The 23565-nt window shown below is 37.4% G+C and overlaps 2 protein-coding genes, 1 long non-coding RNA gene and 2 other non-coding genes across 6 annotated transcripts; 4 read left to right on the top strand and 1 right to left on the bottom strand.

Moving 5' to 3' along the window:
• Positions 1 to 1501: 1501 nt before the first annotated feature.
• On the bottom strand, positions 1502 to 11273 carry LOC119654289 (borealin-like). 2 transcript variants are annotated; one of them, XM_038059579.1, is made up of 4 exons: positions 10849 to 11273; positions 3131 to 3248; positions 2057 to 2450; positions 1502 to 1903 (listed from the first exon to the last, which is right to left on the bottom strand). In XM_038059579.1, the coding sequence occupies exons 1-4, from the start codon at positions 11074 to 11076 to the stop codon at positions 1717 to 1719; spliced, it is 927 nt and encodes a 308-aa protein (XP_037915507.1). In that variant the 5' UTR covers positions 11077 to 11273; the 3' UTR covers positions 1502 to 1716. The 2 variants fall into 2 exon arrangements, with proteins under 2 accessions (XP_037915507.1, XP_037915506.1); XM_038059578.1 differs by having other exon boundaries at positions 2057 to 2462; positions 10849 to 11269.
• A 278-nt stretch (positions 11274 to 11551) lies between these two features.
• Positions 11552 to 16975, top strand: LOC119654288 (H/ACA ribonucleoprotein complex subunit 4). Its single transcript, XM_038059576.1, has 7 exons — positions 11552 to 11686; positions 11831 to 12196; positions 14869 to 15120; positions 15294 to 15568; positions 15630 to 15750; positions 16008 to 16282; positions 16344 to 16975. The coding sequence occupies exons 1-7, from the start codon at positions 11674 to 11676 to the stop codon at positions 16572 to 16574; spliced, it is 1533 nt and encodes a 510-aa protein (XP_037915504.1). The 5' UTR covers positions 11552 to 11673; the 3' UTR covers positions 16575 to 16975.
• LOC119656343 lies at positions 15795 to 15928 on the top strand. Its single transcript, XR_005250045.1, has one exon. It is a non-coding gene; the product is annotated as a small nucleolar RNA snoR639/H1 (small nucleolar RNA).
• Positions 16976 to 17637: 662 nt separating the features above from the next.
• On the top strand, positions 17638 to 22021 carry LOC119654290. The gene is made up of 6 exons (XR_005249806.1): positions 17638 to 17866; positions 20560 to 20715; positions 20917 to 21032; positions 21207 to 21265; positions 21438 to 21504; positions 21692 to 22021. It is a non-coding gene; the product is annotated as an uncharacterized LOC119654290 (long non-coding RNA).
• On the top strand, positions 20350 to 20483 carry LOC119656344. Its single transcript, XR_005250046.1, has one exon. It is a non-coding gene; the product is annotated as a small nucleolar RNA snoR639/H1 (small nucleolar RNA).
• Positions 22022 to 23565: the final 1544 nt, after the last annotated feature.

Below are 23565 nucleotides of genomic sequence, written 5' to 3'. Positions count from 1 at the left end.
CTATTCCATTCCCACGCTAGCGCGCCTGTCTCGTCTGTGAAATGAGCCCCTCAAATGGATCTTAAAATAATCCATTTAAACATAGACTCATCCTACCCTCCCTTAAACCACAGAATCTTTTCCTCAATGAAACAAGACTGAAAGCTCGCTACAATTTTAAAATCCCGAACTATACAATTTTCACACACACCGAGAGGATGGAAATATAATCCTCTCAGTTAACTACCTACTAACAGAACAACTATTCTCTTCGCCAAATATGCAGTAGTGGTAAAAAAACCGACGGCAATTTTTTGCCAGTAGATGGTTCTGAGGTGTTTTTCGAAAAGAATAGTAATCTTTTTCAATTTGTTTTTGGATTTATTGGCCTTAAAGGCAAAATTTTCATCAATTTGATCAGTATTGGCAGATCAATTGCGTGAAATAATTGAATTTGTAATGAAAACAACGGGTTTGAGAGAGATGCAGCAAATTGATATGGTTACTTGGCACACTAATGCTTATAAAAAGGACAAATGGGTGTAAACCTAACAAAATTAGATGCAATCAATCGTTAGTAATAATATTTGAGCCAATTATTTGAAAACGGCGAATTAGTGTCCCAGTCTGGCAGTGAACTTGCAAAGAAGACGAACAAGCGCAAGGACGGGAATTTGTTCCGAATATTTCCCTACAACGCATTGCATCACATTCACTGCACTAACACCAGATTAAATACGCAGAATCCTTCTCACGCACGTACCGAAGAATGTCGAATATGTGCAATGACCTTTTCTACCATACAAATTTCAGCAATGCGCTGGAAGACGAATCGCCTGTGTTGTCTTCCCGTCTCATCCCTTCCTCATCCATATGAGTGCGAGTAAAACTGTTTTGCTATAAACAGCTAATTTGTCCTCTATGATTTCGCAGCCTGATGGAAATGGAAAAGCGCGAAAGGCAACTGCTAAGATTTTGCAAATACGTACACTTTTCCTCATCACCTGCTCTTCCTACACAAAAAAAACGGTTCCAGGACGATACCCTAGCGTTTTACAACCGCCCATATTCCAGACATCATTCAACACTGGAACTATGGAAGATGTTCACTTTATATGTGGAAAGCCAGCGGGTCCTCTTGAACAGAGTTCTGTTATGTTAGGTTATCATCATTACCAACAAATAAAACAACACAGATGTACATTATGTGGCATATATAACCTTATATCCACAAATCACAACTTTTATTTCTAAACAATACTTGCCAGTTTCCTAGCCAAAACTTTAGTTTCTGTCATAATGAAATTAAATATTGATTTAGATACTTTAAGTTTTCCATTTGTTCTGTCTCATTTAACATGTATGCTTTAGAAAAATCTTTCCGAATGAAGCAAGTTTCAACTTGAATTTCCAAGCGGCGCATAAGCTCTAAACGGAAATCCCGTCAGCGTGAAAAGGAATCCGATTTCCTGTTATTTGATGTGATCATTGTTAAAATTTTAAAAATAAAAAGAGAAAAATCTAAATATTTTCAAGAGATGCATATATTTTTCGAGAACTTATTGAACCTATGAATACATAAGCCAGAAAGGGTAAACAAATTATCAACTATTGATAGAAAAAAAAACAAGTCGCTACTCCGTCGACTTTACCCTCATTCGTTAACTAACTCGCCCCACAGCTTCACATGGAAAGGACTGCAGCTTATTATAATAAGTGAATAAATTAATACCGTCGTTAAATCTTCCCATCTACGCTCTTCACAAGCTTATTCAAATTCGATTGTAACTCTTTAATTTGGCTCCACGTTTCAGCATCAATGGATTCAATAAAATCAGGATGAACCGCGTCCAGCCTTGTAGGACGCAATGAAATTACCCCATCTTTTATAGGAATATTAACGGTTGCCGTTGTATCCGATGGACTGAAGAAAAGGGGAATACATATATTGAAATATACACTATCATAGTTCAAAGGCAGAGTGAAAGCTTTTTACTAACATACTACTAAGAAATACAAGAACTATTAAAAGAAAATAATGAGCTTCTATTAATTAAATCTACTGTTGGAAACTCACCATTGGGCCACAATCGGACTGCCCGTTAGAGAAATAACGGTTTCTCCAATACGTGGATATCGTAGCATTGACAGTGGCGTATTTGGACAAACTTTAGGAGTGACTGGCGCCGCTCTGTCCGCACTAGCCGCCTTCACTCGATTATTTAGCGGAGTTCGCATTCTTGATCGTGACATACGATCTGTAGTTGTGCGACTTGAAGTTGTTGATGACGAAATTGTACTACTATTACTTCCTATAGTATTCAGATAACCGCATGCCGATCGACTGCGACGATTTCGGCTCTTCGCCTTTGCCGAGCTAAGTGGTCCCACTGGACGTGCTGACGGAGTCATACCTCGTGTGAATCCTGTATATGCTGATGTCGCAATCATATTTCCACTGCCACTATCTTCTGTAAGGTATCCTTTAATTTGGTTTCACGTCCAATTTTAATAATGCAATTCAAGTTGCGAATTATTTACAAGCGAGCACCGAGAAGCGTGATTTAGTTAGGGCACCCAGCAATTATGGAGCGAATGAAATAATGCGAAGAAAAAGATGTGATTAGTTTTGTAGTTAGCATGAGAGTCCGAATGATGAGTAGAATTAAATACGTGAAACAAATATAGAAACTAATCCTTCACCAAATTTTATATAAAAAGAAAACACTTTTACGATTATTTTAGCTTGTACCTCCAAACAGTATTAAAGTTCGCTTGTATTTATTATACTAATTCCATGCATGTTTTTAAATCTTGGAAAATAATTGCACCGTTATAGGTTTTTGCGACCCTAGGATTTCCCAAAACAAGTAGATGAAATAACGGTCAAAAGGGGGCAAATAAGACTTGAATGATTCCTTATGCTGCTACAATAATGTCCACTACAGTAACATATACTAACCATTTCTCCCCAGACAAATCAAAATTACCAGATGTGTATTATTAATTGCCTATCCAATTCACTTCATCCTGTTACCACCTTTGTTTTAATAACCACTTATCGAATTTGCATACTCCTTAAAGTAACTTTAACTACTTATATAAATACAAAAAAAAATAAAAAAGTTTATGGTCAAATGCAAATACTTACCCTCGTCGCCTTTTGATTTCTTTTTGGAACTGCTAAGCAAGGAGGCATTCATCATACTTCTGTTAGCGGCGGCTTTTTTCTCTAACGCTACATTAACTTCATCAATGGTCTTCTCTTCCTGCAAAGAAAAGAGCTGCTTTAACTTTCTTGTCAAATATCCGGAATATTGGCTAGAACTTGCAAGGGACTATACCCTGCAAGTTGGTTTTACTCCAATGCATTTGTTTCTTAATTATAAAAGAGAGCAAATTGGTTGACTTATTTTAATTGTCCCCAAGAAAAACTGTTTGCCGTATTTAAAACGCTGCTTAGACGATTTGCCCCGTTCTTGTAGATACGAAAACAGCCTAAATTGTCTTTCCTAAGTTAGATCCCATTGTGCATGATTTTTTAGTATCTTTGAAGGTAAACAGTTACCAAACATGCAGAACCACAAGCACCCATCATTCAATTCATCAATGGAAGCAAGAAATGGTGTTTCAGAATGACGGGTGATTAGGATAAAATGATTAAAGTGGATAAGAGATAATGTGATTCAAGAAAATATGCACATTGTTTATGAATAAAATTCGAGAAAATTTGTGTTAAATAGCAAAATTTTATGACCCAAAAAAAATTTGGACTTTTGAGAGCTATTTTTTATGCATAGTTTATTTATTTTTACGGACAAGCTTTCATGTTTTAAAGAAAAATTCTAGCTATAATTCAAGCTGTATTTGAATGCGGCTGTTATCATAATTATTTCTTCAGAAATTAAAAAGCCAGTGGCAGATAGTGTTAAAAAATCGAAAAAAATACATAACATTTTTTTATTAGAATAGCATGAGAAATTGTCTGTCATACAGCTTGTTAAGTCTTTTTAAAACAGAATTATAAATTGGTATACGAAGAAATCGCAAACCAAGATCTTCATCCCAAGAAAGGCATTATGGGCTTCTAGTGGAACTGAATACGTCTCGTTCGCTGGAATATGGTTCACAGGAAATTACGATTTTCAAGAATCTTCATTTACAAATTTCTACAGCGTGTTACAGTGTTCCCTACAGAATATATTGTCGAAATATATTAACAGGATATCCCTCGACAATGATGATAACCTAGAAAATTGAAACACTAATATCTTTAAACTAGTCTCAAGTATTTTTCATCAAATGACATCAACCAAATGTAAAATGTTAGATATTGCCTTCTGTTTGTAGTTAAGTCTAAAATTGATAGACCAGTAGCTTACTCCTTATGTATATATATATTTCGGGAGCAACTTACTCCCTTCATCAGTACAAAGCTACTGAAAACAATTGCGATTCTACGGTTCTATTTATACTAAAAACACTAATTACCTAAATTACTTTTTAACAAAAAAAAAAACATTAAATTGTTAACCTAATTATCTATTAATTACCCCAGCAAGTCTTATTAATTTTGAGGGGCAATTACCGGAATCTGTATTTAATAACCGCGTCGCGTCTTCTCTCAGAATTTCTAGACTTTCCCCAAGGGTCCAAGGTTGTTGCACGATTTGTATGCCGCAACCAAATGGTCGAGAGTTGAGGACAGATTATAAACAATAAACAAGCTGGAAATCGGCAGCTTTTGGTATGAAATCCCATTTTTTTTCTTCAAAATTGTTTTTATTTATTGAGCTGATGGGTCATATCAATTGCCGATTAGTTTAGCTAGTATAAGTGATCCCGCACTACATATGCACATTTAGAGATTTGAACCGCGACCTTCCGTCCTAATGACGACCCAGTGCTCATCAATATTCCCGAGTGAATTATTTAAAATGGGTCGTTTGCGCAGCACGTAAGACTTCCTACTGCGGACACTGCAGCCAGATCGCGAAAATTTATCGTATTGAATTTGGAAGGCGACACTTTGCTCCTCTACAAACGAAATTAAGCAACCATTAGATGATGGCCTCTTCAAAACAACTTCTAAATCTGTTGCTGATCGGAATGTAGTCGATCTGTTGATATCCAACTGACTTTATAGCCCAGGAGACAAATACATGAGAACAAGATTTTGTGTGTGAATCATACTGCAACTTCACCCGTAATCCATCTCCCTCGAAGAAACATAACAAATAATGTTGGATATTTTTTTAATTTAACATAACACTGTAACCAATCAATTATAGTTTTTAATTGTTTGTGGTTTTCATTACACTATATATATGCGGTTGAAATATGCATCTATGTGAGGCGTGGCGCATCAACTACACCTAAACGCCATCCCGTCAGTTCCTAGTAATATACCATACCTCAATTTACCCCATGATTTTCATGATTTTGAAGACTGTAATGACAATGGTAAGAGGTTTGCAATTTTCTACAACTTTCCGCTTTGTCATTTGCAGCACTCGGTTTCAACTGACCGGCGAAATAAAACAGTAATTTTGCAATAATATGGAGTGTATTGTTTTTATTAGGTGGTACATTCTATGCCATTTATGATTTAAACAATATATCGTTCAAATCCACTAGTTTATCCGGATCTATTCTCGATGATGCCGGGAATCACTTTGATTGATATGGGGTCCTGGGTTTGCTGCCATAAACCTGTGATTTAATGTGGCCAAACAGAAAATAGCCCAAAGATGTTAGATCACAGAATCTTGGCGGCCAGGGCTCCAGATTTATTTGGGAAAAAGAATAGGTCAACGTTGAACGGTAGCTCTCTCTAATCCCAGTTACGGTTCTTCCCTCTTCATTTTTGCCTGGATATGGTATGGTGCCACCATATCATAAATGGCACTGAACAATCGATTTCTCCGGATGTAATGGGGTTTCATAAATCTTAACAGAAACAATTTTGCTTATTAACGAAGCCATACTACAAAAAATATGCCCCATCAGAAAAGATGTTTTTTTCGATGAAAATGTTGATCTGTTTCAATCACTCATTTCATAACACTCATAAAAGATGGTAAATTAGCTTGAGTTGTTGTGCCAATAGGGCAGAATCCCGATAATTTGTATCAAGGATCCGACGATTTGCTAAAAAATATCGGGACTACCAACTATCGGGAGTTCCAAATAAAGAAAATTATCTCTGGGGATTGGTAAATTTGCACGGATTAACCAGCCATTAGTACCATATTATATGCGTGCAATCTAAGAATCAAGCACAAAATACGCCTGATAGTCATCGAAAAAAGGCTCAACTCTTGCAAACGGCGTGAAATCGGCACATTGTCGTTGGCGGCTACACTCACCTGAAGCGCTGCAATATTCTCGGAACTACGATGTCGCTTTTGAACTCAGAAGAAGCGGAATGACGTCTATATTTTGCATAAAAATGCTTTCGGAATAGCAAGAAAACTTCTCAAATCTTGGTACAACTTTTTGGACGATTTCCAAAAGTTATGGCATCGTTGTTCACGATAAAATGGCATACATTACCCAACACAACTGACACCAGATATCAAAAATTCTAACATAAGCATGACCGTGATGAACTGTAAAAATTCTATAATTCTTAATTGGAAACCCTGTACATCTAATCGGTTCGACTACATCGCGATCAGTAATAAATCTGTTTCTGGATCTGCGAAACAAAAGAGGCAGTGACATCGACCTCGAGTGAGATCACTTCATAGTCGCTGCACATTGCGTTCGTATCTTCTCGCAGGAGTGAAGTGCCCCAACCCAAAAAGTTCAACACGGTTCGCTTTCGGAGCCCCGATTTTGCTGACCAGACGTCTTGAATAGCTTAATGGAAAATAGTATTGAGTCCCTACCTAAAGTGTGCTTTTCTCCAGTGGCAACTAGGTTGTTGGCGACGTTCGAGTAAACGCCATAAGATCTGCCTCTGACTGCCGGGCCTTGGAAGAATATCGATGATCGTAGGGAACTGAAGGCTCTTATTGCCGCTTATTGAGCTTTGGCACGGCGAAAAATTTCATGAAGTGAACGTGCGCCCTGACAAAAGGATGTCACTGCAACTCGGATACCAGTCGACTCAGCTGTGAATGAGTACCTGGGTCAAATCAAGGTAATAATCACGGGCGAGCGCAATGCCAGCCTACACAACGACGAAATCTATGAGCGATACCACGACCGTCAGGTTGTGGATCAAATCCGGGTCAATAAGGTACGGTAGGCGGGTCACTTAATCCGTATGGATGAGCATGATCCAGCCCGGAAAGTCTATAAGGGCAATATCTATGTTAGAAAAAGAAGACGAGGCAGAACCTGCCTGAGATAGAGCGATGATGTAGGTGAGAACGCCAGACAGCTTTTAGGAATATCGAATTGGTGGACCTCGCCACAAAACCGGGATGTCTGGAGTTCTTTATTAAGGCGGTTGTTGCGCCGTTGATAATGATGAGCGCAATGCTAATGCTGTAGTCTTGTATTGTAGCGTTGCGGTCTTGAATGAAGTGCTCTAACTCACCAACGCGACAATAATAACAGTTAAAAGAATAGAACTGATTGATTTTACATTCAAATACAGTACAAGCTCGGCAATTAGCACAAAAAATGTTGGTTGATTCTAATTTCTATCTTCCAAGCGTTTTCAATAATGACAAAGGTAAAGTTCCGCAACTGTATTTCAAAAGAATTAGGATTAATTGTGTTTATACAAAAAAATTAGAACCTATAAAATATTGAGTATCACAAAAATTAGAGAATGAAGAAATCATTTATTTCTTATTACCTTTTGCTAGCTTTTTCAGAAAAGCTTACCTGATCCACAAGTTGAAACAATTCTGTGCCTCCTGGCCTAAATAGCAAATGTAACATTATTTTTATCTTAAAAGTCACTTTATATTGGTACAGTGATCTAAAGTTTCCTCTAACTGAATGCAGTGCAACTTGAGAAACTGAATCTCAAGCGGACTTTAAAAACAGAATAACTTTGTGGATGGTAACTTTCTTCAATGCACCAGCCTCCTAGATTTTTATACATACATAGTAATTTTAATATTTATTGTAAAGAAAAATTGACGACCTCAGTTTTCTTCAGCGATAATCATTGAAAAGAACGATTAGCTATCTTTTAGCTCGGTTTGTTATATGTACAAATAAATGTTAGGGGGAATATAGTCCTGGCTAACAGGGATTTGTACATTGCAAATCAACATGCATCATAGTGCAATCGCTCACGAGTTGCTAGCGCAGTTCCCTACAAAGCTAAAAGGGACTCAAGGACCCAGCCAATTGGCGTCCCGACTTATCAGACACCGCTACTGTTGGGTTTGGGCGGCTCCCAACTTCGGGTTTGGGCGGCTTCCAACTTTGGGTTTGGACGGCTTCCAACTTTGGGTTTGGACGGACGGCCGAGAGGATGGGCTTTATCTGATTTTAGTGTTTCATTTTTCAGCGTCTATCTAATACCGAATAAAACGATGGCAGATTTGACTTGATGCCCCAGAGGACGTTATTTTGAGCATGGAGGGGTGAGTTCAATGCTAGGTTGGTTGAAAGCGACATGCCTGTCTGATGATATCTCTTGAAGTCCACCGAGCAATCAATCCCCTCCATGGCGAACATCATGTTTCGGGGGTGGTGAGGATACAGCTCGTACTGTCTTGAATTCAGTTATGAGCGGGTGCTTCCATGCCCAAGAAAGCACCCGACTATGACAAACTTTTGATGCATTGGTGAGCGGTGGAAATTGCCGACCTGCGGAGTGTCATAAACTTCGCCGTTTGGCATTACGTTTGAAAATTTGGGGGTGCATCCGCCACAATGACATGGTACAGATCAGCCAAAACTCCGCAGTTTGGTAAACAAAATTAAAGCTTGTTGATGGCAGGGGCTAGTCGACGCATGGGAATGCATGGAGGCTCCATTATAAACTTATCATCAGAAAGATCGAGGATCTAGCAAAAAAACCTTCCACCTAATGCCAAACGGGTAGACCACATTAAGCAGACATTATTCCCTATGAAGAGTCCGGATAGCTGAGTGATTAGAGCGTAAGGCTGTCGTACAGAAGGTTGCGGTTCAGTTTTCATTGGTGGCAGTGGGATTTGTATGGTGATTTGACGTCGGATACCAGTCGACTCAGCTGTGAATGAGTACCTGAGTCAAATTAGGGTAATAATCTCGGGCAAGCGCAATGCTGACCACATTGCCTCCTACAGGGTATTGTAATCTTGTAGTGGACCTTTACGGTCTTGAATGACTGATCCAATTGGATTGTTGCATCAACGATTCTATTATTATTATTCCCTATGAATCTCCTTCCAGTTGATCACAGCAGCATGTAAGATGCCGAGGTTTGCCGAATTTTCACCATGAAAGAAAAACCTAGAAAAGGTAGTCTTCCTATTCTTGCCATTGGGAAGTAGCAAGGCTCACGCAGAGCAAGACTCCCTCAGCAGCCGTTTACATATCGACCACTCTACATACTTGAGGCAGCCAAGAAAATGTTCGAAAAGCTCATGAGGGGTAGACTCACTGAAGCGATGCGTCTTCCCGGGGATTTATCCCCCCCCCCCCCCCCCCCCCATTCGGTAGAGCTGAGAGATCCACAATGGATATTGTAGATGCTGTTCATCGAGCTGAGATGAACAGCTGTTGATGCCGACGGTTAGTGGTCTTCGTAACGCTTGATGTTAGAAATGTCTCCAATGCCGTAATATGGGCAGACATGCTAGGTACCCCAATTCCACTTGCTGGGCTAGCTCTTATGAATATTAAGGGGAGTTCCTAAGAGACTGTTCCCTGCTCTATGAGCAATGAAAAGCTAGAGGAGGATGAAGATGACGTCAAGATAGCCCAGAGTTCCATCCGACGACCGGATCTCTAGAACACTTTCTACGATAGTCTGCTAAGGCTATGCCAGAAAATGTGTGCCTGATCGTGGGATGCTCCGACACTTGTTACACGCACTGCCGTCTGCTTATCGCGCTGTCTATCAAACGAACTGGGATGTTGGTGTGAATAATTTTAGTTGCCCACCTTACCAAGCAACATAAAAACGATGACACACTGTGCGTTCTGCAATGAGGTGGTGGAAGATGCCGACCACACCGAGTTTTCTCCGACCAACTGACAAAGAGATGCTGACGAACTCGTACAGATGGGACCGATGTAGGTCTTATGTTCGGGATTTCGGTTCAAAGAAGTTTAAGTTCGACCGGTAGAGGGGTCGAATGGCAGAACTTCTTTACACTGACAATTCTGTTCCTCCTCTCTCCTCCCTCTGCGAAAGGAATTCTCTAAATTGCAAACTCAATGAGTCTGCAGAACGGGAGAAATAATCCGAAGTAATGTGCCAAACAGTCCCAGGAAACTCTCTAATAATGCGGACGCATTTAGTTGAAAGTCTGACTATTCACCGTTACAGGAGTCCAAAACATTTAGATGGTAAGAACATTCTATTCTATATCTATTGCCGAAAAAAACGAAAATATTGGGAAAATAGGAAGCAGAACAGGAAAAAGACTTGTAAACGGACATATGGTAAACTCAGAAAATAAAACCAATTATTCTAATTTCAGTGCGACACATGTAAATAAATTGTTTGCTCCTTGAGCTAATTTGCATGTGGCTCATGGAAAGGATTTTGCCTCTTCCACGGTCTTTACTGAAACCAATTCATAAAATAAATGTAAATTAGCCTCTACCAATATCAACAACCGACCTTGTAATTCGCGGCTATTCAAAATTTATCCAAAACGGTTAAAGCGAATACGCATAGCCTTTTTTGTTTACAAAAATAACTGCCAAACCGATCAGCCTTTCTGCGTCGAAATGACTTACCATCGCCATCAATTCTCCCATTTTCATATCGTGTATCCTTTGCGGAAGCGTTCGAACTAAATTTGCCAAAGATTTGTTTTCATCTAATCGTTCCTGGCGCTTGAATTCTAGATCCGACAGAAATTGATCCACTTCCAAATCGAATTCCCGTAAACGAGTCGATAATGTTTCATCCTTGGCGGCATCCCGATTTCGTTTTGCATTTTTCGAGAGTTTAGTGCGCGGCATGACTTTTCCACCGTTATTAACAAATCATTAACGCAACGCACAATCTAGAAAGTAAAGGCGGAATCCAAATAAGTCGCTTCCACTTCAAATAAATAGGAAACAACACAACAGACAAAAAATAACGCGCCGAAGAAAACAGTTACTATACGCGATTGGCAACGAAATTTCAATTTTGCGTCATTCACTTTCTGATGTTGCCAGTGCTGGAGATGATAGCAGCTGGCCATGAAATTGTTGTACATATGCTCGGGACCGATTTCGAGGTTTCGAAATTACATTTCAAAGTGTTCATCGGAACTCCAATTTTCGTTCAAATAAGTCTGTCATACATTAATTCTTTCTACAACAAATTAAATTATTTACTTAGATTATTTATTTTTAAGGGCAATCAATGCAACTTGTATCTTACGATTTCTTGACAATTAATAGTTCACTCTACTTCCCCCTAGGTGGATATCTGAATTTCGAAAACACGTGTGACCATTGATAACAAAATGGCGCCGGAATCACAGACTCGTTCTTAACCTCGCCGCGTAAGGTCTTTTCAAAGTGTTGATGGTGGTCGACTACACGTGTTGAAGTTTGAAATCAGTGAAAATGGCAGAGAATGGTAATGATATTTTATAAATTTCTAATAAAATCCTCAAAAAGTGTCAACGCAATTAAAAAATTGAAGCTTCCATACAAGTTTCTTACAAAGACAATGTTTTGAGCGCGTATACAAAACAGAAGTGATGAACGGATCCTATTTCAGATACAATACACAAGGAGAAAAAGAAGAAGCGGATCAAGCAGGAACCCATCGATGACCTGGGAGCTATCCAAGCGTCAGGAGAATTTCACATCAAACCCTCGGAACAGATTGCTAAGTTAGACACGTCGAAATGGCCCCTTTTGCTGAAGAATTTCGATCGGTTGAACGTGCGTACAAATCACTACACACCACTTCCGTTTGGCTCGTCTCCACTAAATCGTGACATCAAGGAATACATCAAGTCGGGCTTCATCAATCTAGACAAGCCATCGAACCCGAGTTCTCACGAGGTCGTCGCATGGATTAAGAAGATCTTGAAGGTGGACAAAACAGGACACTCCGGAACGTTGGATCCTAAAGTGACAGGTATGTTGTCATGTGGCGAAAATGAGGTTATGCATGCAAACACCCTACGAAATAAGCCGGCGGCTCGAAGACGCTTAAGCCAGGGTAGCGACTAACAGTGGGAACAGCATCTTCTGATGTAAATGTGTGCCGAATGGCCATGAAAGTCGGTTCTGCAAAGTCTATTCAGGAGCATTTGAGACGATAAATTTTGTTCCACAATTTTTTTTTGTTAGGTTAATAGGAACTTAGCATCATTTCTCAAAGGCGTTGGCCTTTACTGTTCCTTGTTTAAACAAATCTCCGTTGACTGACGTCACTTACACAATAGGTTGGCTTTATCGTCCCAAAATTTGGCAAGCATGTAATGCAAGAGAAATCCTTGCAGTGAGAAGTATGATTTAGAGGAAGCTGAGGGTTACAACTTCCTTTTTATAATATATTCGTGGTAGCTAATGTGGTTAAAAGCGGCTTTGAGTACTTTTTGAAAGTGAACCAACTTTTCATTGCAAGTGAATATATGTTGCGAACAAAGGAGATAGATTAAGATCCCGGAAGCTGCCAAGCTTCCAGCTTTTCAGATAAGAATGTTGTTTTTTTATGTGAGGTACCTTGAGTGCACGACGGTTTCAATTGCATATAGTTAAAAGTTCGATTATACGCTACTTTTAGAAACCATTTTATACTCTCCTTTTTATTGGATTTCACGGTGAGAATTGAGCATTATTAAGCAAAAATGCAGATATTCACTTAAAATAGATACAAAAAAGTTTTGGGGAAAATCGTTACTTCATGTATGTTTTCAGGGCGTAATGCAAAGTTTCACCCGCTCGTAACAGCTGGGAAAAATGAACATTTCGGCGTCAACATTATGATAAGGGTAATGGGAGTTTGTTGACAGTTCAATTCATTCGTAATAGCCAAAATACTCCGACTCGGACGTAGCTTCAATGAACAATGAATTCTGATCGGCGAAGTTCGCAAGATGGCAGATTACGTCAGTCACAATTGGGCCGCGGTGTTTGTTTCCGGCAATTATTTTTGAATGCAATGAATTTGAATGATTGCATTATTGTAGGTTTTTTTTTCGGATTTTTTAGTTAGTTTACGAAAATATTATCTCTATTACATTTTTACTTTTTAACCTCTTACTCCTCCCATATTTGGAAACCGATACCAAAACTAAGATTTGCTTGGGAAAGTACTAACTAGTATAAATGCATAGATAATGTATGTAATATCAAAAAATTATACGCATTTTGGAAGCAACCGGCCTTCTCCAACAACAGATTTCCGCTGAAGAAGGTAACAAGTCAAGGAAGTGGTAATTTATTTACTCTTAGAATATGACTTCAGTCAATGCAAACGAGCTGAGCTCGACACGCAATAATATCAAAAAATTGATATTTCTTCAAAGTGTAATATCACATTACCAGCACCAACCAACCGCGATACAAATATCACATCACCATCCAGTAGAAAAGTGATATGATAATTACCCTTGCGATAAGTAATGTTTTGTATTGTCTAGTATGACATCATCGAATAATCCGACCGTATCGAACGCATCGTTTTTCTTATTACAAGTGGCAGTGGTGGTTGTCGAGCGTTAATGTTGATTTTCACTTAATAAGTACTATGAATCCTTGTTCTTTTCGCTGACTTTGGCCTAGCTACCGATTTGTGGGTGGTATCTAACTTAACTATGGGGATGCATTGCTTACACTGTCAAGTAATAGCGAAAACCGCATAAACTTCTATGTATTTAGTGTGAGATCACAAAACATCATCGAATAATATTTAATGCATCACACCGGCCTTAGTACATATGCACATTACACAAATTCAAAGGATTGCTCGTTGGCATGAATTATGATTCCCTATTCTTTGCATGTGAAAATATCTTATCGTCTTCATTCACTATATACTTGCCACTACCGTTAATTTTACACTACAAATGTACGGTTAAGGCAATGAAAGGTGATGTTCGCGATATGACTAATATCACTTCTTTTAAAAATTAATGTAATATCACATCACCTACTAAAGTGATGGTTCGCATATCTCTAATTGATATCTCATACAGGTGCATTAGGTAAGAAAAGTTTACACCAAGAATGCGTGGAAAGCCCCCTTTTAAACAGCACACAAATTCATGCCACTTGATGTTGCGCGGAATTTCATAGCTACATACGTATGTCCACCAAATCTCGTTTCAGTTGCGAGCGCCCACCTCGTAGATCGTGGCGATAATTGCTTTACCCATAAGTAAACTAATGTTGCATTTTGGGGGAGGGAGGCTTCCTTTTCTAACTGATATCCTCCTTTTAAAATTTAGTCCCATCGTTATATCCGTAGTGGAGCTTTCATGAACAATCGGTGTGTGGTCGCACGCGGTTGATTCGTTTTCGTAACCGGCCGTGCACTTGCGCGAAAAACTGTACATTCAAAAAACTCCATTTCCCTTCTCGTTTCTTCCGCATCTTACCACATATAGCCCTTATTAACGCCATTTCAGCTTTGTTTGCCAGCCTGGAAAAATTGCTCACAATACCTAATTTGGTAGATGTTGAATGAAAAAAATAGAATCAGTAAAAAATGATATTGATTATACTTCAATCATTCGTATATTTTTTAAAATTACTTTAGGTAACAAAAGAGCAGAATATTTATCTCTAAAATCTCTTTTACAGGATGTCTTATTGTTTGCATCGATCGCGCCACTAGACTCGTTAAATCACAACAAAGTGCCGGAAAGGAATACGTTGCCGTCTTCAAATTGCACTCCCCAGTAGATTCAATCCTCAAAGTCAATCAAGGTCTCGAAAAATTACGTGGAGCTCTATTTCAACGACCCCCATTGATATCCGCCGTAAAACGGCAACTTCGTGTTCGGACGGTTTACGACAGTAAACTCCTGGACTATGATGAAGAACGAAACATGGGTAAGTTGCATCTTTTTAAAAAACATTACACATCAACAATCCGAACGACATGCCAATTCTATCAGGTCGGTCGGGTAATACTGTAATGTTAGAGTAATATTTTAATCAAGCAATGATTAAACAGTTCTTGTTTTCTTATTTACATAATTTCGTCGCTCTATGACATTTATTAGGCGTTTTTTGGGTTAGTTGCGAAGCTGGCTCATATATTCGTACAATGTGTGTGCATTTGGGTCTGGTATTGGGAGTTGGCGGTCAAATGTTGGAATTGCGTCGTGTTCGATCGGGAATCCAATCCGAAAATGATGGAATGGTTACAATGCATGATGTATTAGATGCACAGTATTTATATGAAAATCACAAGGATGAAACTATGTTGAGGAGAGTGGTAAAGCCGCTGGAAGGTTTACTAATCGCTCACAAACGCATCATCATGAAAGACAGTTCGGTAAGAATCACGACTAATTGACTATGAAGAAGTGGAGCTCATTATTAATTTGCTATCTTAGGTCAATGCTGTATGCTATGGAGCGAAAATTATGTTGCCAGGTGTCCTACGTTATGAAGATGGCATTGAAGTTGATCAAGAAATCGTCATTGTTACAGCTAAGGGCGAAGCTGTTGCGTTAGGTAATATATATTTACTTGAATTGGGAATAGTGTTGGAGAATTTGACCCCAAGAAATAAGCCGACAACTTTTTTTAGTTCCATATTAAAGTTGTTGCTATGATTGGGAACAGTATCCTCTGATGTGTGTATGTAGAGTAAAAGCTCCCACGCTTGCTCCACAAAGAAAATTCAGAAACATTCACATAAGTAAAGAATATTTTCGAAATTCAATTCAAGAGAAAATATTTCATAGTTTCACTGACAAATTCATTTACAGCCATTGCCCTCATGACAACGGCAACAATGGCCAGTTGCGATCATGGTGTAGTTGCAAAAATCAAGCGAGTTATCATGGAACGTGATACATACCCACGCAAATGGGGTCTAGGTCCAAAAGCATCAGCCAAGAAGGCGTTGATTGCAGCTGGCAAATTAGACAAATACGGCAGACCGAATGAAAACACACCGAAAGAATGGTTGACAGGCTTTGTCGACTACAATGCAAAGAAATCGCATGATGATCAGAACGGCCAGGACATCAGTACACATAAGGTGAGACATTTTAGCTCGGCATTTTCAACTAGAATCTAGAATCTTCAAATTAATTTCACAGCGCAAGTTAAGCATAGATAGTGCGGGACCAGACACAACATTAGATGCATCAATGACTGATGCCGATAAGTCTGAAAAGAAAAAGAAGAAGAAACGGAAGAAGGATGCTGATGCAGAAGAGGAAGTTGTAGTTTTAGAGACCTCAATCGCAGATGCTGATGGTGAACAGAAAAAAGAAAAGAAAAAGAAGAAGAAGAAAGATAAAGACAAGGATAGAGAGGCTGATGAATAGATTTTTTGTATGCATTTCCGTCTCAGGTTTTTATAAAATGTAACAACCAAGTCTTGCCCCGAAATCATAGAGTGATGTTAGGGGAACCTTAATTAGTTCTTACACCAATTGTTTTTCTTTAGTTGTAAGTTGAGCCACTTGAAGAGGATATAAAGTTAATTTTTATTTGATGTACAAATAATCAGAGGACAATACCTTCATATTGTCTACCAACAGAACGTGGCTGGCAAAGTCGATTATTTTAACGTATTTCTGTTGATAGTAAGTGCCAGAATAATTGCGAATCATTCAGTAACCTTGGCATAACTTTAATTGAATATGTTTAGATACTTTTTTAAAATGAGAATGAGCAACGTTATTTGTTGTTTTAAAAACAAAATATATATTTTAATAAATGTAAATGGTTGTTTCTTTATTACGGTTCCTGTATGGGATATTTTTCCGCACTAGCAGGTTAGTAACATTAGAATATACAAGATTGTTTTGCTAACTGTTCTCGTTTTCAGGTTCACATAATCTCCTAGAATCAGGTTGAAATTAGGTACTAGCACTGAAGAAGGTCTCCGAAACGATCGTATGCGGGGGAAAAAATAAAAATATTTACAGGATGAGGAAAAAAACCTAGTTCTTTTTTCAACTCCTACAATCACTTTCGAGACATTTATCTGGAATATTTCCTGTTCGTTTTCTAAAATGTTAAAAGGCAGACGGGTTTTCTCAACAGTCTAGCAAATTCTTTCGATCCCGCCAAAGGAATTAGAATTTAAAGGTTGGTTTAGAGTAAATATCTAATTATTGCAATTATATCGTGATGAACTATTTCGCCCCTAGATGAATTTCGATAGTGAAATGAAGCGATTGGTCTAACTGATTTTAGATTTAGATATAAGACTAAGATAAAATACCTATTGAGCCAAACTCAAACCATTTTTCCTTGTTTTTTAGGTCTGCTTTCTGGAATTCACTTTATACAACCTTGGATGAATTCCATTGGACTGCTTTTCCTAAATGAACAACATTAGGTTCGTATACTTATTCAACTGATCTTCTAGATTAGATTACAAAGCATTGTGATGAACATATTTCGCCCCTAGATGAATTTCGATTGTGAAATTACCAGATTGGTCTTACTGATAAACTTATGAATAGTTAACATTTCATTTATTCTATAATCATTAAGTGTAACCATCATATTTGGTTGTTCTAGGATTGTTCTCAGTACGAACTGAAATGATGAAATTTTTAACTGGCATTGGAATTTAATGAACATTGATGCAAGGGGATCAATTGAGGTAAGCAAATTTACATTACATTACTTCATGATCTTATTTTAATTGCCTAATATGATGTGTGTTCTCTGATACGGTTGTTTAAGGTATATGATAAAAAAATGCCTCCTGGTTATGTGTATACTCAGAAATTACATAAGAAAACCACATTTTTCATACTAGAAGCTTTCGTCTTTCGTTTATCAATTTTTTTTTATAACTGACTCTCCTCATCCGCCGTAAATGACGTAAAGCAGTATTAAGACTTCTATTCTCATAAGATTTAGTATTTATTTGAAAGTACACCATTCACGAGGCTACCGTTCTGTCTCAGTAAATATAGCCGCCTATTTGATGTTTTTTTTTTATATTGGCACTGGAAGCCATGGTCAATTTCGCCTTAACCCCTCAATTATGGCCAGTTGTAAATTAAATTTTCTACGCGGATGTTCTTTTTTCCAAGTTGAGAATTTTTGACTAATTTTCTTTCAGATTTGTTCTAAATTTTAAAAAAATATTGGTTGTTGGTTCAGTATTGCACATCAGTTTCACCTGATAGACATCCAATCTGCAATGTCAGTTCAAAAATTTGTCCACTATAATTGACTAGAGCATAAAAAATCCTGAAGTCTCCGAACATAAAGGAGTTTTAGTCCTTATTTTTAAAGTTTTAATCCAGGAGCATCCCGTTATCAAAGCAAACCGATACTTTTTATTCAATCAATTTTTGCACTTCTTTGGGAAAATTAATTGTAGCACTATATTTCATAATGAAGCTTAAGCAAATCATCACCCTTTACTAGGGAACAAATCTTTAGAAATCTGAAATCAAGGAACAAATTTAGCATTTGGCGAAAACTCAAATATTTTTCAAGATGTAGCTTTATATTTGCAATGTTCATTCTGATAAGTTTTCTTTCGATTTAATCTTAGCGAGTGGTGTGCCGCTTCTCGATTTTAGATCTGTTATTTCATTTCGTTTATCATTTCATCCCCGAAAACCACGATTCTGTACCAGTAATGATCCATTCAAGGAAACTAGGAGTTACAGCGGTTTTTCTCCAGTATCTGCAGCATTCCCGTCACGTCTCAGCTTTCAGTTAGGAATCAACATTTTTCGAATGATTTCTACACACACTTCTCAATCATTATTGAATTGTGCTCCTCCACTAAATCGGTGAATCGGCCATAAGAAGGCACATTACAATGAATACGTACGATGATTTCATCAACACGAGGTTGACGATTTCCTATTTTCACTTTTGTAGTCTCACGGTCTACACGAAAACGATTAACGGGAAAATTTTTAATTCGTTATCTCCATAAAGAGATATAAATGTTTCGTGAATTATCTGAGAGTTTTTCCCAGCTGTACCAAAAAATTTACTTTTAGTCGTTGGCCCATTTGTGTACGAATTTCTATTGCAGGTGAGAGAAATATGAACACTTCAAAATGAAATTGCACTGCTACTTATCTCATTGGTGTGCCTGCTGTACTGAGACTCCAAAGTTGTCCCACCCAAATGGACACCTAGTTTATAGAACTTCATCAAATAAAAATTCATCATTGGGTTAAAATCCGGACTAAAAGCAGTCAATTAATAATCACATCGATTATATATTTGTTTAGTCAATCGCGCGTGTGCTGTCTGATACACGTAATGCGGCTGGAAGATGATATTGACACATCGAAAAATTTGAATGAGGGAAAGTAGTCGATCAGCAAAAATTCCCTTTATATTCTTTTGTTCTCATGAGTTCATTCTAAATAAACAAAACGCCAATTGCAATTTATCAATCCAGTGCGACCACACCATGAAACATTTACTTGCGAAGTTTTTATGCGAACATTTAACAATTGCAGACCTATGGATTTATCCTCAGTCATTTTTTTAATGCTAAATAACTCCTGATGTTATCACTCTGTGCTAAACAAAAAACAGAAAGTTAAAACGAAGAAAGCTCAAAGACAATCCAGTTGTAAACAAAACATAAGAGCAATTCAGGATATGGTTTTGGAAAATCATCATGAACTCAGGCAACTCAGCAGGAAGTATAAGCCAGAGTTGAGCAAAGTCATAATCATGATTGCATAATTATGATTACTAATTTCATGATTACATGATTATTATCATAATCAGGCTTCCGTTGTTATCCATTAAATTCAAATTTCGTGAATTGAGAAGGGCATATGCAATTTCTAATTCCGAAATATTCTTACATATGCATATTACAAGTTGGAATTATTTATATGTACGTACTGTATGATACGCGAAGTACAATACAGATGGAAACATTTGTCTAATTCAGACACAGACATTTGTCTGTCTGTTGTCCGAGGCATATACAGACATTTGTCTGCTTGATTTCCGCGCAGACGCAATGTTTTTAATTTATGTTGTCTAAAACAGAAATTTAACTGATACATATCTGACAGAGACATTTGTCTGTCTGATGTCGCACGGACACATGTATTTGTTGAAAACAAACAGATCCGAATACATTCTACCCCAAGAAATAAGCCGACAACTTTTTTTTATTCCATAATTAAGTTGTTGCTATGATTGGGAACAGTATTCTCTGATGTGTGTATGTAGGGCGGTAGCTCTCACGCTTGCTTTACAAAGAAAATTCAGAAACATTGACATTAATAAAGAAATATATATTCAATTGGAACTAAATTGTTTTATTTTACTCAACGACAATTTAATTTGCAGCCAGTGCACTCATCAAAGCACAATGGAAAGTTTGTCCAGAAACTTCTTACAATCATCAAAGCAGATCCAACGGAGGCTGATTAAGCGTGAATCCGCAGAACGATCAATTGGTCCGTGACTAAAGTGCAAAGACATTGTACGATCAATGTATATAAGGTTAGTTAGTTTTAAAAATGGAACATTACATATGTCATTCGCTGCTCTTGCATTAACATCATGATGAACGTATATTTCGCCCCTAGATGAATTTCGATAATGAAATCAAGGGATTGGTCTTTCTGACGATATTTAAACCCACAAAGAAGACTGCCCTCTCTTCATTAAACACACTCAAATCTTTTTCTTATCATTTCTTAGGTGTGTTTCTAAAGCCTATCAATTACTTCATGGAATAATGGATGATATTTCAACTTCAAATCCAACCTATAGAAGGGAAATTCAACACCAATATCCTGGAAGCATGGCAAAATTAGGTTAGTATCCTTATCACAGTCGCATTCCATTTGCAATTTTGTGATGAACATATTTCGCCCCTAGATGAATTTCGATAGTGAAATTACCGGATTGGTCTTACTGACAATATAGAAATTCAAAAACAACCAACTCATTAAACATTGGATACCATTGAAATATTTAATTTCTTGCAGAAATCCTTTCACAAACAACTAAACTGATGCTGGATGGATGACTGAAGAAATCAAAAAAGGTTCGTATATTCAATTAATTTACTCTTCTGTAATTGACTATGATGAACGTATTTCGCCCCTAGATGAATTTCGATAATGAAATTACCGGATTGGTCTTACTGATAAATATTTCCTCTCTGATTAAAAATAAAATCATTTCAGTCAGTTGACTAATCAGTTTTACTTTTACAGGATTTAACTTTTGGAAATACCAGTTTTAGGGAATCAACAGATCAACAGGGGATACCAAAAGTCTAAGGTTAGTAACTACAACTATACCACCCTTTCCTATTGATATTAATACGGTTATTGCGTGATGACTAATTTTCGCCCCTAAATGAATTTCGATAGTGAAATTAATGATTGGTCTTACTGAAAATTTATAAATGTTATGTTCAATTTTTAGAATAGAGACCAGAAAATAATTGATGTCTCCTTCATTGCAGGAAGGACAGGCCTAACGAAAGCATGATGAACAGGAGCTCGTTTATTTAAATAGACAAGGTGAAATTGTAAGAAACAGGTTGGAATGCTTTCTTGTTCAGTATGGAAAGTAAAAACAAAGGCTCGAACGTTATACGAATATTATAGTCGAAAATTTTGTATCTTGGTTTGTTTGCTTCAAATGATCTTTGTAGACAACTTTTAAAACCAGTAGCATTGTGTTCAATATCGACTGGGTATACATATAAAATATGCTAATCGCTCTTTGCTTTTAGGGTGGAAGGATATAGTTTATAAATAAAATAAATGAATACAAACAATAAAAACTCCAAGACGATGTTTTTCCTTTCCCCTATATGGTAACATTTCATAGTGTTTTCTCTCATTCACATTTTGCGTTAAAATTTTTTCGTTTGTCTGTCACACCCAATATACTCGAAAATCCAATATGCAAAACGGCTACACCGATTGAAACGAAGTTTACTCCCCATACAGGGAGTGACATAAATTTGCGTAAGATTTTGAAATGAAAGATCCCAATTAGTACTTTCGTAAGTGGATTTTAGTTTCGATGTAAATTACAAAATAGGGGAGTAAGGGTTCAAGAAATTCAGAACTTGCTATATATAAAAAGATTGTCACTTTTAGTTTCTCTTAACCGCCATTATCATTTTCGAGCGAATTTACTGCACTTTATGTCATAGAAATAACCATGCTGGCGTCATAACGACAATAATTGGCATATGAGTAAAATACTAAAGCCCCATATATGAAGAAGCCACTTTTCCGCATTCCTTTTTAGGATTTTTTTTGTAAAACAAAACCCAATTGACATCGATTTAATATCTGTCTGTCTATCACACGCACTTTTCTCAGAGTCAGCTATGCCGATTGGCACGAAATTTGAAGGGAAGGTGGAAACGCCGAAACATGCGATGAATTGCATTTTCTACATTGAATTTAAGGGCAGGTCTCCATTGTTCAAAGGGGAGAGATTCCCACCGAATATAGTCATGTTGGGTATCAAATAAAAGGTCTCAATTAGTATTTTCCCAAGCCAGTTTTGACATTTGTTGGAAAGACGGGGAGTGCGGGGCTGGGAAGTGCTCAATTCTTTAACGAACCCATTTTCAGAAACTAGCCAACCGAAAAATCTGAATTATGGAGCTGCCTCTATATTGGTATCCAGGCTTCAAAATAATCCCCATATCGATATCTACTCAAATTAAGTTAATATATCCAAACTTAGTTCATTCGAAATCGAGAGGACCAATGAAACATTTCGAACTAGCGAAAATTTCGAATTATCCAAATTACCGAAGTTGGGAGGAAGTACTTAAAGAAAAAAAAAAACATGTATATATATATCGAAACAGTGCTATTACTCACAAAGTTATAATAAGTTAAATTTCAAGATTTTGATTGACAGTATCACGTGAAAGAGAATATTCTGACATAATACATGCAAATACATTACGTGCTACTACTACGATTTGTTTGCTATAAGTACCTTTTTAATGTTGCGGCAGGAATAGTTAGTACTGTTATAGATGAGAGAAAAATAGTGCTGACTCTTGTATTAACTTTATAATGTCGAATAGTAGATTCATCGAAGATTCATATTTCCCACACTATATACAGTACTTTCTAGAACAAATTATTACGTAAATGGCTCTTGAAAAATAGTGCACAATTGAGTTTTTAAATAAGTTTATGTAAAACTGTCTCGCACTCAAGGTTCTTCACGTAAAGAAACAAAGTCTGTCATACCCGAAGTATCCAACATTTGGTTTGTCGGCTTGTTGATAAAAAAGTCAGGGCTCAAAACGTACGGATCATTAAGATTGACAGGTTTCGTCCTTTGTCGATCTCCGCC

Source organism: Hermetia illucens, chromosome 4 (genome assembly GCF_905115235.1).
Source record: "Hermetia illucens chromosome 4, iHerIll2.2.curated.20191125, whole genome shotgun sequence".
NCBI classification, from domain to species: domain Eukaryota; kingdom Metazoa; phylum Arthropoda; class Insecta; order Diptera; family Stratiomyidae; genus Hermetia; species Hermetia illucens.
Note: the sequence above shows the minus strand (reverse complement) of the source record. Positions and strands in the feature narration are given on the sequence as shown.